Source organism: Herpailurus yagouaroundi, unplaced genomic scaffold (genome assembly GCF_014898765.1).
Source record: "Herpailurus yagouaroundi ecotype Mexico unplaced genomic scaffold, PumYag 28, whole genome shotgun sequence".
Classification (NCBI taxonomy): domain Eukaryota; kingdom Metazoa; phylum Chordata; class Mammalia; order Carnivora; family Felidae; genus Herpailurus; species Herpailurus yagouaroundi.
In genome coordinates this window covers 269,364-284,464 of record NW_024412376.1, presented here as the reverse complement: position 1 = coordinate 284,464, position 15,101 = coordinate 269,364, and the positions used below count along the sequence as shown (strand labels likewise).

Genomic DNA, 15,101 nt, shown 5'->3' with positions numbered 1-15,101 from the left:
CAAATAATCCAGTTAAAAAATGGGCAGAAGACATGGACATTTTTACAAAGGAGATATACAGATGGGCAACAGACACATGAAATTATGCTCAGCCTCACTTGTCATCAGGGAAATGCAACTCAAAACTACAATAAGATAATAACCTCATACCTCTCAGAATGGCTAAAATTAACAGTACAAGAAACAACAGGGGCAAGGATGCAGAGAAAGGGGAAGCATCTCACACTGTTGGTAGATATGCAAACTGGTGCAGCCACTGTAGAAAACAGCATGCAGGTTCTTCAAAAAGTTAAAATATAACTACCCTGGGGTACCTGGGTGGCTCAGTTGGTTGAGCACCAACTTCAGCTCAGGTAATGATCTCACAGTCTATGAGCTCAAACCCCACATCGGGCTTTGGGCTGACAGCTCAGAGCCTGGAGCCTGCTTCAGATTCTGTGTCTCCATCTCTCTCTCTCCCCCTCCCTGACTCACGCTCTGTCTCTCTTCTCTCTCAAAAATAAAATAAACCTTAAAAAAAATAGAACCAGATGCCTAAGATTCAGGAATTGCACTCCTAGGTATTTACCCAAAGGATACAAAAACACTAATTGGAAGAGATACATGCACTTTGATGTTTACAGCAGCATTATCTATAATAGCCACATTTTAAAGCAGCCCAAGTGTTCATTGACTAATGAATGAAAAGAAGACATTGTGTGTGTGTGTGCGCACACACACACACACACACACACACACTATGGAATATTACTCAGCCATCAAAAAGAAAGAAATCTTGCATTTGCAATGATATGGATGGAGTTAGAAAGTATTATACTAAATCAAATAAGTCAGAGAGATATACACTGTATGGTTTCACTCATATGCAGAATCTAAGAAACAAACAAACAAAAATAATGAACAAAGGGGAAAAAAGAGGAGCAAACCAGGAAACAGACTCTTAACTATAGAGAACAAACTGATGGTTACCAGAATGGGAGGCAGATTGGGGGATGGGTTAAACAAGTGATGAGGATGAAGGAGTGCACTTTGGCATGATTACTACCGAGTCATGTATGGAAGTGTTGAATTACTATTTTGTACACCTGGAACTAATATTACACAGTGTGTTGACTAACTGGAATTTAAATAAAAACTTTTAAAATGACTGTCTTTTTCCCATTGTATATTGATTCCTGCCTTGTTGATTAGTTGATCATACGGTTCTAAGTTCATTTCTGAGTTTTCTATTATGTTCCATTGATCCACGTGTCTGTATTTATGCCAGTACCATACTATTTTGAATACTACAGCTTTGTAATATCACTTGAAGTCTGGAATTGTAATATATCCAGTTTTGTATTTCTTTTTCAAGATTGCTCTGGCTATTTGGAGTAAACTTTTGTGGTTCTATACAAATTTTAGGATTCTTTTTTTTTAAAGTGTGTTTATTTTGAGGGAGACAGCAGGGGAGGGAGAGAGAGAAACCCAAGTAGGCTCTACGCTGCCAGCACAGAGCCCAATGTGGGGCTCAATCTCACAAACTGAGCCAAAATCAAGAGTTGGATGCTTAACCAACTGAGCCACCCAAGGATTCTTAATTCCAGATTTGTAGAAAGTGCTGGTGGTATTTTAATAGGCATTGCATTAAATCTGTAGATTGCTTTAAGTAGTTTAAACATTTAAAAAAATGTGTTCTTCCAATCCATGAGCATGGATTGTCTTTCCACTTCTTCACATTGTCTTGAATTTCTTTTATCAGTGTTTTTTTTTTTAATTTTTATTTGTTTAGTTTGAGATAGAGTGTGTGCGGAGGACAAAGAGAGAGAGAGAGAATCCCAAGCAGGGTCTGCACTGTCAGTGCAAAACCTGATGCAGGGCTCAAACTCTGTGAACTGTGAGATCATGACCTAAGCCGAAATCAAGAGTCACATTTAACCAGCTTGGCCACATAGCACCCCTTTTTATCAATGTTTTATGGTTTTCAGAGTACAGGTCTTTCACCTTTTTAGTTATGTTTATTGCTAGGTATCTTACTGTTAAATGGAATTATTAATTTCTGTTTCTGCTGTTTCATTATAAGAGTATAGGAATTCAATTGATTTTTGTATCCTGCAAATTTACTGAATTCATTTATCAGTTCTGGTGGTTGTTTGGTGAAGTCTTTAGGGTTTCTATCATGTCATATGCAAATAGTAAATAGTAAAAGTTTTACTTCTTCCTTGCCAATTTGGATTCCTATTATTTCTTTTGTTTAATTTCTGTGGCTAGGATTTCCAGTACCATGTTGAATAAGAGTGGTGAAAGTGGACATCCTTGTTTTGTTCCTCACCTGACCAGAAAAGCTCTCCAATTTTTTCCCATTGTGTATGATTTTGGCTGTGGGTTTTTCATATGAGGCCTTTATTATATTGAGATATGTTAGCTCTAGACAGACTTTGCAGAGGATTTTAATCATGAATGAAAATTGTACTTTGTAGAAAGCTTTTTCTGCATGTATTAAAATGTGTTTTTTTTATCCTTTCTCTTATTGCTGTGACATATCTTGTTGAATGTTTTGCAAATATTGAACCACACTTGCATGCACAGAATAAATCCCACTTGACCATGGTGTATAATTTTTTTTAAATATATTGTTGGCTTTACTTTTCTAATATTTTGTTGACAAGTTTCTCATATTAATGAGAAATATTGGCCTGTAGTTCTCTTTTTTGTGATATCTTACCACAGCAATCTTCAGAAAGAAGAACAAAGCTGGAGGCATTATAATTCCTGATTTCAAACTATATTACAAATCTATAGTAATCAGCAGTTTGGCACTGATGTAAAAAACAGACACACAGATCAATGGAACAGAATAGAGAGCCTAGAAATAAACTCATAGAATTTGTTCAATTAATTTTTAACAGGACAGCCAAGAATATACAGTGGGGAAAAGATTATGTGTCCAAGAAATGGTTTTTAGGAAAATTGGGTATCCACATGGAAGAGAATGAAATTGGACCTCTGTCTTCTACTTTACACAAAAATCAACTCAAAATGGATTAAATCTTTGAACATAAGACCTGAAACCATAAAGCTCATAGAAGAAAATCTAAAGAGTATGCTCTTTGACATTAGTCTTGATAGTGAATTTTTAGATTTAGGAACAAGAGCAAAATTAAGTGAGACCATATCAAACTAAATAGTTCCACACAACAAAGGAAACCGTTAACAAAATAAAAAGGCAACCTACTAAGTGGGAAAGATATTTACACTGTTTGTGGAAATGTTAACCTGTATAGTTGCTATGGCAAACAGCATGGAGGTTCCTCAACAAATTAAAAATAGAACTACAATAATCCCACTTCTGAATATATAGCCAAAGAACACAAAATAATTATCTGAAAGAATTGCCTGTACTCTCATATTTATAGAAGAATTATTTATAATATCCAAAGTATGGGGAAAACCTAAGTGTCTATCTACAGATGTATGGATACAACTATATATACACCATGGAATATTACGCACCCTTATAAAAGAGTGAAATCTTGTCATAGGTAGTAGACATGAATGAATCTGGAAGCCATTATGCTAACTGAAGACAGAGAAAGACAAATACTACATGGTATCCCTTGTTGTATTGTAATATGTGGAATTTTAAAAGAAAGTTGAATTTACAACAGTGAAGAATATGTCACTTTCAAGAGTTGAGTTGTGAGGGAAGTAGGGAACAAGTGGTAAAAGAATATAAACTTCTCAGTTATAAGATGGATACAATCTAAGGAAGTAATGTATAACATGCTGAGTACAGTTGATAACAGTGCATTGAATAGTTGAAATTTTCTGAGAATAGAATTTACATATCTTCACACAAAATTTATATATATATATACATATATTTTTATATATGTATATATTTATATATACATATAATTTCACATATTTATATATGTATAAGTGTGTATATATATTTTATATATATGTATATATTTATATATATACATATAAATTTATATATATATGTGTGTATATATATATATATATATATATAAGTGTGAGGTGAGGAGTGTGTTAACTCAATGAGGGACCCCTTTCATGATGTATATTAAATCCTCATACTATATACTTTAAATATCTCACATTAAATGGTCAACTACATGCAAAACAATTTTTAATAAAGCAACATAGAAGAGGAAATCTGATCCATACAGTAACTAATTATGATTTTCCAGGATTTTTGCAGCCTTCGGAAGATAGTTTTGTGAAAATCAATAGTGGCCATTAATTTTAAATAAATGAATAAATAATTAAATCTCTTACATGCATAAATCAGTAATTCCAGAGGGAGAGGAGGATGACAGCAGAGTAGGAGGATCCTAGGCTCATGTTGTCCTATGAACACAACTAGATAACTATCAGATCATCCTAAATAACCCAGAAATTGACATGAAGACTGACAACAAACTCCACAACTTAAGGGAGAGAAGAATCCTCATCAAAGAATGTAGGAAGTACGGAGATATGGTTTAGGGGAGAAACTGATTCCAGATGCTACAGAGGGGAGAGAATTGTGGTCACAGAAAAGGATGAGAGAGAGAGAGCAACACACAAGGAGAATATTGCCTCAAAGCTATTGCCTTGGAAAACAAGACGGGCTGGATATCATGAGAACTTGCTTAGAACCTGTATTTTTTTTTTAAATGTTTGTTTTTAAGAGCAAGAGAGCAAGAGAGGAGGGGCAGAGAGAGAGGGAAACAGAGAACCTGAAGCAGGCTTTGCACTTTCAGCATAGAGCCCAATACCGGTCTCCAACCCATGACCCTTGAGATCATCACCTGAGCCAAAGTCAGATACTTAACTGACTAAGCCTCCCAAGTGACCCAAGAGCCTGGATTTTTAAAGGTCAGGATGCTTGCCTGGGATATAGTCCAGAGGGCAATGTGCTGCTCGAGAAGGCAGGCAAACCAACCAAAGGCAACAGCATGGAAGCAGCAATCTGAAAAATGCCTGGGGCACCCAAGAGGGAGATTATTCACTCTTGGGGCATGTGCCTGATGGGAAGCATTCACAAAGATATCTCTTCAGGAACAAAGGAGCTGGCTAGTGCCAATTCCATCCCCAACCCCTCAGCAAAAACACAGCCACCTACCAGAAGTAGCATATTGCCAACACTGGCTGCCTAACTTGCATACACCAGGCCCTAACTCCCTACATTATGGTGGGACAGCCCTTACCAGGCAAGCATGCCTCATTCCCAGCATGGTGGGCCCCAACCCCAGATGACCAGCAGAAACCATTGCCCATACCATGTCTACTGACCATAGTGTTCTTGTGGAGGTTGTGTCAGGTCTGATTTTACAAGTAGACCAGTGCAAATTTACATAAAACTTGCCACATTCAGACCAGGGAACAAACACTGCTCACAGAAGGCAAGGAGAGCCTCTGCAGATGACCAGCCTGAAGGATACAGCAGCCAAAGCACAATAGCAGAGCAGAGACAGCACACACCAGAGAAAATCCCTGAATCACCAGGTCCAGGACATTACATATTCTCTTCCTTAAGGAGCCATTGCTTTCAGGAGCAGGAAAAATAACTAGCTTTTCTAGCACAGAAAAAAAGACAAAACCTTAGACAAAATGTCAAGATAGAGGAATTTATACTAAATAAAAGAACAAATTACATCCACAGCCAGATATCTAAGAAAAAGATATAAGTAACATTCATGATTGAGAATTTAAAGCAACAATTATAAGGATAGTCACTGAGCTTAAAAAAAGTATAGAACACATCCAGGGGACCCTTGCCACAGAAATAAAAAAGTGAAAACAGAACCATTCAGAGATAAGAGTTCAATAAACAAGGTTACAAACATGCTTGATGCAATGAACAGCAGGCTATAAGTAGTAGAGGAACAATGACCTAGAAGACAAAATAATTGAAAGAAACGAAGCTGAACAAAAGAATTATGCAACACGAGAATGGACTTAGGGAACTCAGTGGTTCAATCAAGCATAATAACATTATAGGAGTGCCAAAAGAAGAAGACAGAAAAGGGGGCAGAAAATTTATTTGAGGGAAGAATAGGTGAAAACATCCCTAATCTGGGAAAGGAAAAAGACATCCAGATCCAGGAGACAGAAAACTCCCATCCAAAGCAAAAAAGCCGGCCAACACCAAGACATACTGCAATTAAATTTACAAAATGTAGTGATAAAAAATTTTTAAAGCAGGAAGACAAAAGATTATCTTCAAATAATCAAATAGCAATGGAGAAAAAAACCACATTTTTAATTTGATCACCAAATGCACAACTTTGATAATTGTTAATTTTGTGGTTTATTTTAAATATATTTTCGTGGTGGTTATTTTGAAGTTTTAATCAAAAATCTTTAATCATGAGTGTCTAATAAACAGTAAAAACAAAGGTAAGCCAAGAAATTGAAACAGGTGAAATAAGACAAATGTTCTTAATTTGGTGTTGTGTTTTTCAGCAGTTTATCAGTCTATTAGCTTTCATCTTCATTTCACTCCTCTTTATTAATTGAATGTAAGCATCCATTTTCTGCAAACTTCATACTAAGTGTACATTAAAAGATTTGCCCTGCTTGAAGGAACAGAGATTCACAAAAGACTGGGAAATTGGTTTTCTCAGTGGTGCCCCACATTTTTATGGCAGTTGAGAAAATTGTAGCTAGAAGATACCAAAGTACTAAATGACGCCACCATCCTACCACATTGATAGCTTTACTGGGGGTTTCAATATAAGAGATTATTTGGTGGATATAGTTCAGTATTATTCATTGTACTTAATCTAAAATTATTCATTGTATTCTGTGTACTTGGCGATGTGCTAAAACATGTAAAAATCAAAATCAAAATCATGATTTCAGCAAAAGAATCCTCTTTTGAAAGAAGACAAGTATGAAGGTAGTGGGTAGAAAGAGCAAAGGCTTTAGAGATTTTGCAATCATTACCTTACCATCTCTCTTTGATTACTAGATCCGTGGCCTTGGGAATTTATTTAAACTCTCTGAGTTTGCTTCCTTATCTGTAATATAGGATACTATTATCCATCTTACAAGATCTTTATGATCATTAATATTTGACACAGACACACAGTAAGTGATAGCTCTTATTATAGTGTTTTTATCAAGACTGATGGACTATTGGAAAACATGATAGTTTATTACACTAAATAACTTTGTTCATTGAATATTGTGTTAGGTGCTCAAACTGTGTTTTCTCCCTTTAGAGATGATGAGGAGAAAAAAAAATCTCCAACTGAAGGAACTGATGAGAAGGCTAATGGAACACATCCAAAGACCATCAGTCGTATTGGGAGTACTACCAACCCATTCTTAGACATTCCTCATGACCCAAATGCTGCTGTATACAAAAGTGGATTCTTGGCTCGGAAAATCCATGCAGATATGGATGGGAAGAAGAGTAAGCATAATTTGTTATTGTCATTTTCTATTTTAATTATTTCATCTTGAGGCTCAAAATTTAAGTGAATTTATCTGAAGTAAAGTCAAGGATAAAGAAAAATTATATTAGGTTTGTCTAGAAAAGTATTACTGAAGTTTGATGATGCCTCTAACCCTCAGAAATCCATTGTCATGCTTGATCTTCTCCAAGTAGAATTATAGAACTTCAGAAATGGAAGACCTCTTACAGATTATTCCTTTCTAGCTTTTTATTCATTTATTTACTCTTGCCTTCAACAAATAATTTTGAGTACTTATGTGCTAGGCATCAAAAATATAGCAATGAATACGATGGAAAAGGTATCTGTCTTCATGGAGTTTACATCTCTCATGGTTGTGGGGAAGAATTAATTTATAACACATAGAATAATCAATAATGTAAGATCCCAGAAACAAAACAGGAAGGGAAAGAATTGCAGTCTATGCACATTTGAATGATTGGCCTTTGTGGAAGATGGATAGGTGCAACATAGGCATGCATGGTATAATTAGTATTGGGAAATTAGAGTCCCATCTGATAGCTTTGTGAAGTATGAGACATAGTTACCTATAACAGATAATAGTGTTTGAAATTTGGAAGAAATGAAGTATGTTTCTGTGCTTAGAATAGCCTATGTAGAGTGAAATAGCAATTTGATATAGTTGAACAGGCTAAGGTAAGCTGGTATGTATGCTCACAATTAGTAGGTTAAACCTTTAGGGTATCCTTACCTACCTACAGATGCAAACATGCAGTGCTTGGATGGACATTATCACTATTTCCATCTGTGACTTTTTCTTACTGTGGTAGTACTTTCTGTTAGGTTACAGTCAAGAGAAAGACTGTAATAGAGTGGCTTTGGAACTGACTGAAGATGCTGACTAAGTTTCTCAGTTTTTCCAAGTTTCTTAGGAGTACCTCTACCATATTTCCTGTGCACTCTATATACTAGCCTACTAGACTACTTGATTTTTTCTAAGAGCATTGTGTCAGGACTCTTGTAGTTGCAAGTGACAGAAAATCTGACTGGCTTATGAAAAAAGGGCAAGGCCACACTTAAAATGAAGAATTATCACCAGGACACTTTATTATATTGTCTCTGCATTATAGTGCATGTCACCTGTATTCCTTACAACAGGGCTCTTTCACATGGCTAGATACATAATTATTAGCAGCATTACTTTATGTGTTCAATTTTGTCACCAAAGTATTCTTGTTTCCTAACTTTGAATTTAGGAATTCCTAAATTCCTGCCTAACCTACTTATACCATAATATACTTATGTGGCAAGATTCTGATTTGTATTACAGAGGTATGGAATACTGTGATTGACAGCACACACTTGGTTGAATGCAAATAGAAAAGTTCCCTCAAGAATGAATAAAATACAGAAAAGGGGATCTTTTTGGTAGATAAAACAATGGTATTCATTTCTTTGTTGCCAGCATACACACACACCCTTTCTCCATCCAGTTCAAATGGTGCTTTTGCTGAACCTAGTACAGTTTTCCATTTATAACCACAGATACACTCATTCTCTGTCCCACATGCCATGCCTGGAAGTGACTCTCATCTCCAAGATTAAAATTAGCTGATTGGTGTCCATTTTGTCTCAGATAGGGATGTAAATTCACTTATAGGCTAAATTAAAAATATACAAATGTCTGACATACTTCATGTAAAGTAATAGAAGCAAAAAACAGAATAACTGCAATTTAACAGTTCAAAAAAGCAAAAATAGCAAGATAGCTATCACTTATTCCATGTAATTTTCTACATTCTGCCTCATAAGGATAACAAAGTTAACCTAATTGAGTCTTTTTTCATTGAGTCCCTTCCCTAGCGATGGATTGACATAATTGGTTAGCTTATTCCAAAGAGTCCCCAGATTCAGCCTATCAATGACATTTTCTTTGTTTCATGTTTCCCTGTGCCATCTTGGAGGATTACTGGAGAAAATTCCCTTGCTGGAAGCTCTACTCCCTTATTAGCCCACTTTTATATGAGTATAGGTACAAAATCTAGGAGTTGCTTAGCAGTTGAGACAGAACTCTTATATCACACTAGGTTTTTCTGCCAATATAACTACTTTAAAGCCTTAGTTAACTCCTTTGAGTACTTCAGATTGATTAGGACAGTAAGTCATAGGACTTTTGTCTTTTTAGCAACCTAAGAATTTCTGCCTAGGTGGGACCCTCCCCTGGAAGACCAGTGACAGGCCCCTGCCCACACCACATCCCTAAAGCCTGGAATTTTAAGACTAGCAGGCTTGGCTGTGATACAGCTCAGAGGGCACCACAGGCTAACAACCTGGAGGCAGACAGTGTGGATACAGCAATCTGAAACACGCCTAGAACACACAGAGGGGAGATTATTCACTCTTCTCAGCTTGCTTTCCTGATAGACAGCATGCACAGGGACTCCTTTCCTTGAAGAAAGGAGCTGGCTGGTGCCATTTCCCTCCCCTGCCCTCAGCATAAACACAGAGCCATTTGTGGGAAGCAGCATAGCATCAACACTGGCTGCCTAACCTACTTATACCAAGCCCCACACCCCTGGGCTCTGACACTACTGCCCTTCTTGGTCAAGCTTTCTCCCATCCTAGCATGGTTCCCTTTCCATAGAACACCAGCAGAAACCCCTGCCCACACCATGGCTCCCAACCAGAGAATTCTGTAGGACTTTAGTTCAGGTGGAAGTAGTATCATATCTCATTTAGCAAGCAGACCAGAATATACCTAGTTAAAACTTGATTCTGGCCAAAGACCAAACACTGTCAACTGCAGGCAAGACAGACAACTGGCCTGAAGGATACAGCAGCCAGAAAAGAACAGCAGAGTGCACACATCACACTCTGAAGTACCAGGCCCTGGGCACTATATGATCTCTTTCATAAAGCCATTATTCTTAGAAGCAGGAAACCTAATGGAGTTTTCTAATATACAAAAGAGGATAGAAACTTAGATAAAATGCCAAGACAGGAATTTAGCCCAGATGAAAGAAGAAGACAAGGCCATGGCCAGAGATCTAAGAGAAACAGATATAAGTAACATACCTGATGGAGAATTTAAAGCAACAATCATAAGGATACTTACTGGGCTTGAGAAAATAATGGAAGACTTCATGCATGTCCTTACCAAAGAGATAAAAGAGTTAAAAACAGAAATGAAAAATGAAGTAACATTCAAAACAAGCTTGATGCAATGAACACAAGGATGGAAGAAGCAGAGAAACAACTAGGTAATGTAGAAGATAAAATAATGAAATATAGTGAAGCTGAATAAAACAGAGAAAGAAGAATTATGCAACATGAGAATATACTTAGGGAACTCAATTACTCCATCAAGCATAATAACATGCATATTATAGGAGTCTCAGTAGAAGAGAGAAAAGGGGGCAGAAAATTTCTCTAGATCCTAGGAGGCACAGAAACCTCCCATCAAAATCAACAAAAGTGAACCAGCACTAAGGCATTATAATTAAATTTGCAAAATATAGTGATTAAGAAAAAAAAAATTTTAAAGCAACAAGACAAAAGAAGTCCCTAACCTACAAGGGAAACCCATAAGGCTCGCTCAGATTTCTCAACAGAAACTTCCCAAGTCAGAAGAGACTGGCATGATGTATTCAAAGTTCTGAATGGGAAAATTTTGCAGCCAAGAATACTCTGTCCAGCAAGGCTATCATTCAGAATAGAAGGAAAGGTAGAGTTTCCCAGATGAACAAAAACTAATGGAGTTTAAAGCAGCCCTGCAAGAAAACTTAAAGGGAACTGAGTAGAAAGGAAAGACCAAAGTGACAAAAACAAGAAAGAAGAGAACATCTCCAGAAACCATGACAAAAGAAGGAATAAAACAGCATTAAATACATATCCATCAATAGTTATTCTGAGTGAAAATGGACTAAATGCTCAAATCAAAAGACATAGGGTGTCAGATTGGATAAAAAGACAAGACCCATCTATATGCTGCCTACAAAAGACTCATTTTAGACCTAACACAACTGTGCCTTGAAAGTGACAGGATGGAGAAATATTTATCATGCAAGTGGACACCTAAATAAAGTTGGAGTAGCAATACTTATATAGGACAAGGTACACTTTAAACCAAAGACTATAACAAAAGATGAAGAAGGGCACTGTATCATAATAAAGGAGTCTATCCAAAAAGATCTGACAGTTGGAAGTTATTATGCACCCAAGATGGAGGCACCCAAGTGTATAAAACAATTAATAACAAACATAAAGCAACCCCTTGATAATAATACAATAAGAGGAGGAGACTTTATCACCCACTTATATCAGTGAACAGATCATCTGTGGGAAAAAATTAAACAAGGAAACAATGGATTTGAATGACATACTGGACCAGATGGACTTAACAGATATATTCAGAACATTCCATCCTAAAACAGCAGAATACACATTATTTTCAAGTGCACATGGGACATTCCCCTGAATAGATCGCATACTAGGTCACAAATGAGACTTCAAAAAGTACAAAAAGATTGAGATCATACCATGCATCTTTTTTTACCACAACACTATGAAACTTGATGTCAATCACAAGAAAAACTATGAAAAGACAACAAATACTGGAGGTTAAACAACATGCTACTAAACAATGAATGAGCCAACCAGGAAATCAAAGAAGAAATTTAAAAAATACTTGGAAACAAATGAAAATGAAAACACAGTGGTCCAAAACCTTTGGGATATGCAGGAAAAGCAGTCCTAAGGTGGAAGTATACAGTGCTACACGCCTACTTCAAGAAACAAGAAAAATCTCAAATGAAAAACCTAATCCTACACCTAAAGGAAGTAGAAAAGGAACAACAAATGAAGCCTAATGCCAGTAGAAGGAGGTAAATAATAAAGATTAAAGCAGAAATAAATGGTATAGAAACTAAAAAAACAATGGAGCAGACCAATGAAACTAGGGATTTCTTTGAAAATGTTAGTAACATTGATAAACTCTTAGCCAGATTTATCAAAAAAAAAAAAAGAAAGAAAGAAAGAAAAAAAGGAAGGACCAAAATAAAATAAAAATAAAAGAGGAAAATTAACAGCCAACACTACAGAATACAAACAATTGTAAGAGAATATTATGAAAAATTATATGCCAACAAATTGGAAAACCTTGAAGATTGGATAAATTCCTAGAAGGATATCATACCAAAACTTAAATAGGAAGAAATAGAAAACTGAACAGACCAATAACTGGAAAATAAATTGAATTAATAATCAGAACTCTCCCAACAAACAAATTCCAGGGCCAAGTGGCATCACAGGTGGGTTCTACCAAACATTAAAAGGAGAGTTAATACCTATTCCTCTCAAACTATTCCAAAATATAGAAGAGGGTGGAAAACTTCCAAATTCATTCTATGAGTCCAGAATTACCCTGATACCAAAACCAGATAAAGACTCCACTAAAAGAGAAATAGAGGTTAATGTCCCTGATGAACATGGATGTAAAAAGTCTCAATAAAATAGCAGCAAACCAAATCTAACAGTACATTAAAAGAATCCCCATGATCAAGTGAGATTTATTCCTGGACTGCAAGGGTGGTTCAGTATTTGTAAATCAATCATCATGATACACCACATTAATAAAGGAAAGGATAAGAACCATATGATCTTTTAAACAGATGCAAAAAAAAAAAAAACATTTGACAAAGTACAATATCTATTCGTGATAAAAACCCTCAATGTAGTAGGGTTATTAGAGAGAACATAACAACATAATAAAGGTCATATACGAAAAAACCACAGCTAATATCTTCTTCAGTGGGGAAAAACTGAGATAATTTCCTCTACAGTCAAGAACAAGATAGGGATGTCCACTCTCACCATTGTTACTTTGACATAGTCCTGAAAGTCCTAGCCACAACATTCAGAAAACAAAAATAAATAAAAGGCATCCACATCAGCAAGGAAGAAGTCAGACTTCAGTCTTTGCAGATGATGTGATACTCCATATAGAAAACCCAAAAGACTCCATCAAAAAATTGCTAGAACTGAAACATGAATTCAGTAAAGTCATAGGATTCAAAATCAAGGCACAGAAATCTTTTGTATTTCTATACACCAATAATATAGCAGCAGAAAGAGAAATCAAGGAGTGGATTCCATTTACAAGTGCACCAACAACCCTAAGATACTAGAAATAAACTTACTCAAGAGGTAAAAGATCTGTACTCTGAAAACTATAAAACACTGATGAAAGAAATTGAAGAGGACATAAAGAAATGAAGATATTCCGTGATCATTAATTGGAAGAACAAACTTGTTAAAATGTCTACTACCCAAAGCAGTCTACACATTTAATGCAATCTCTATCAAAATACCACCAGCATTTTTCATAGAGCTAGAATAAACAATTCTAAAACTTGTATAGAACCACAAAAGACCCTGAATAGCCAAGGCAGTCATGACAAAGAAAAGCAAATTGGAAGCATCACAATTCCAGGCTTTAAGTTATATTGCAATGCTGTTGTGATCAGGACACTATGGTACTGGCATAAAAACAGACACATGGATCAGTGGAACAGAATAGAAAACCCAGAAATGAACCACAATAATATGGCAATTTCATCTTCAACAAAGCAGGAAGGAATATCTAATGGGAAAAATTCTCTTCAACAAATGGTGTTCTGAAAATTGGACAGCAATATGCAAAGGCGTGAAAGTGGGCCACAAAAATAAATTTAAAATGGCTAAAAGACCTAATTGTAAGGTGGGAAACTATTAAAATCTTAGAGAACACAGACAGTAACCTTGTTGACATCAGCCATAGCAACTTTGCACTAGATAAGTCTCCTGAGGCAAGGGGAACAAAAGCAAAAATAAACTATTGGGACTTCATCAAGATAAAAACTTCTGCACAGTGAAAGAAACAATCAATAAAACTAAAAGGCAATCTTTGGAATGGGAGAAGATATTTGCAAGTGATGTATCTGATAAAATGTTAGTATCCAAAATTTATAAAGAACTTATCAAACTCAACACCCAAAACACAAATAATCCAGTTAAAAAATGAGCAGAAGACATGAGTAGACATTTTTCCAAAGAAGGCCAACAGACACGTGAAAAGTTGTTCAACATCACTCATCATCAGGGAAATACAAATCAAAAGTGCACTGAGGTATCACGTCACACCTGTCAGAATGACTAAAATCAATGACACAGCAAACAACAGATGTTTTGAGTTTACTGAAAAAGGGAATCCCCATTACACCATTGGGAATGCAAACTGGAACAGCCACTGAGGAAAACATTATGGAGGTTCCTCAAAAAGTTAAAATAGAAGGGCACCTGGGTGGCTCAGTTTGTTGATTGATCAGCTCTTGGTTTCAGCTCAGGTAATGATATCACAGTTCCTGGGTTCAAGCTCCGCATTGGGCTCCAAACTGGTGGAGCAGAGCCTGCTTTGGATACTCTCTCCTTCTTTCTACCCCTCCTCCACTCTTGCTCACTCTGTCTCTCTCTCTATCTCTCTCTCTCTCTCTCAAAAAAAAGTTAAAAATAGAAATACCCTATGATTCAGCAGTTGAAGTACTAGGTATTTACCCAAAGGATACAAAACTACTGATTCAAAGGGGTACATGCACCACAGTATTTATAGCACATTGTCAACAATAGCCAAATTATGCTAAGTGCCCACATGGC

General features: G+C 36.2%; 1 protein-coding gene across 13 annotated transcripts in view; it reads left to right on the top strand.

Moving 5' to 3' along the window:
• The window catches only part of PSD3 (pleckstrin and Sec7 domain containing 3), a 746,112-nt gene that overhangs the window by 581,367 nt on the left and 149,644 nt on the right, over positions 1 to 15,101 (top strand). For all 13 annotated transcript variants that reach the window (XR_005797446.1, XM_040496884.1, XM_040496672.1 and 10 more), the window contains one exon: positions 7,218 to 7,411. Coding sequence is in view for 12 of the 13 variants with exons in the window: in XM_040496884.1 (XP_040352818.1) it covers positions 7,218 to 7,411 (194 nt within the window). In the remaining variant the exon portion in view is untranslated. The remainder of the gene's footprint in view (positions 1 to 7,217; positions 7,412 to 15,101) is intronic.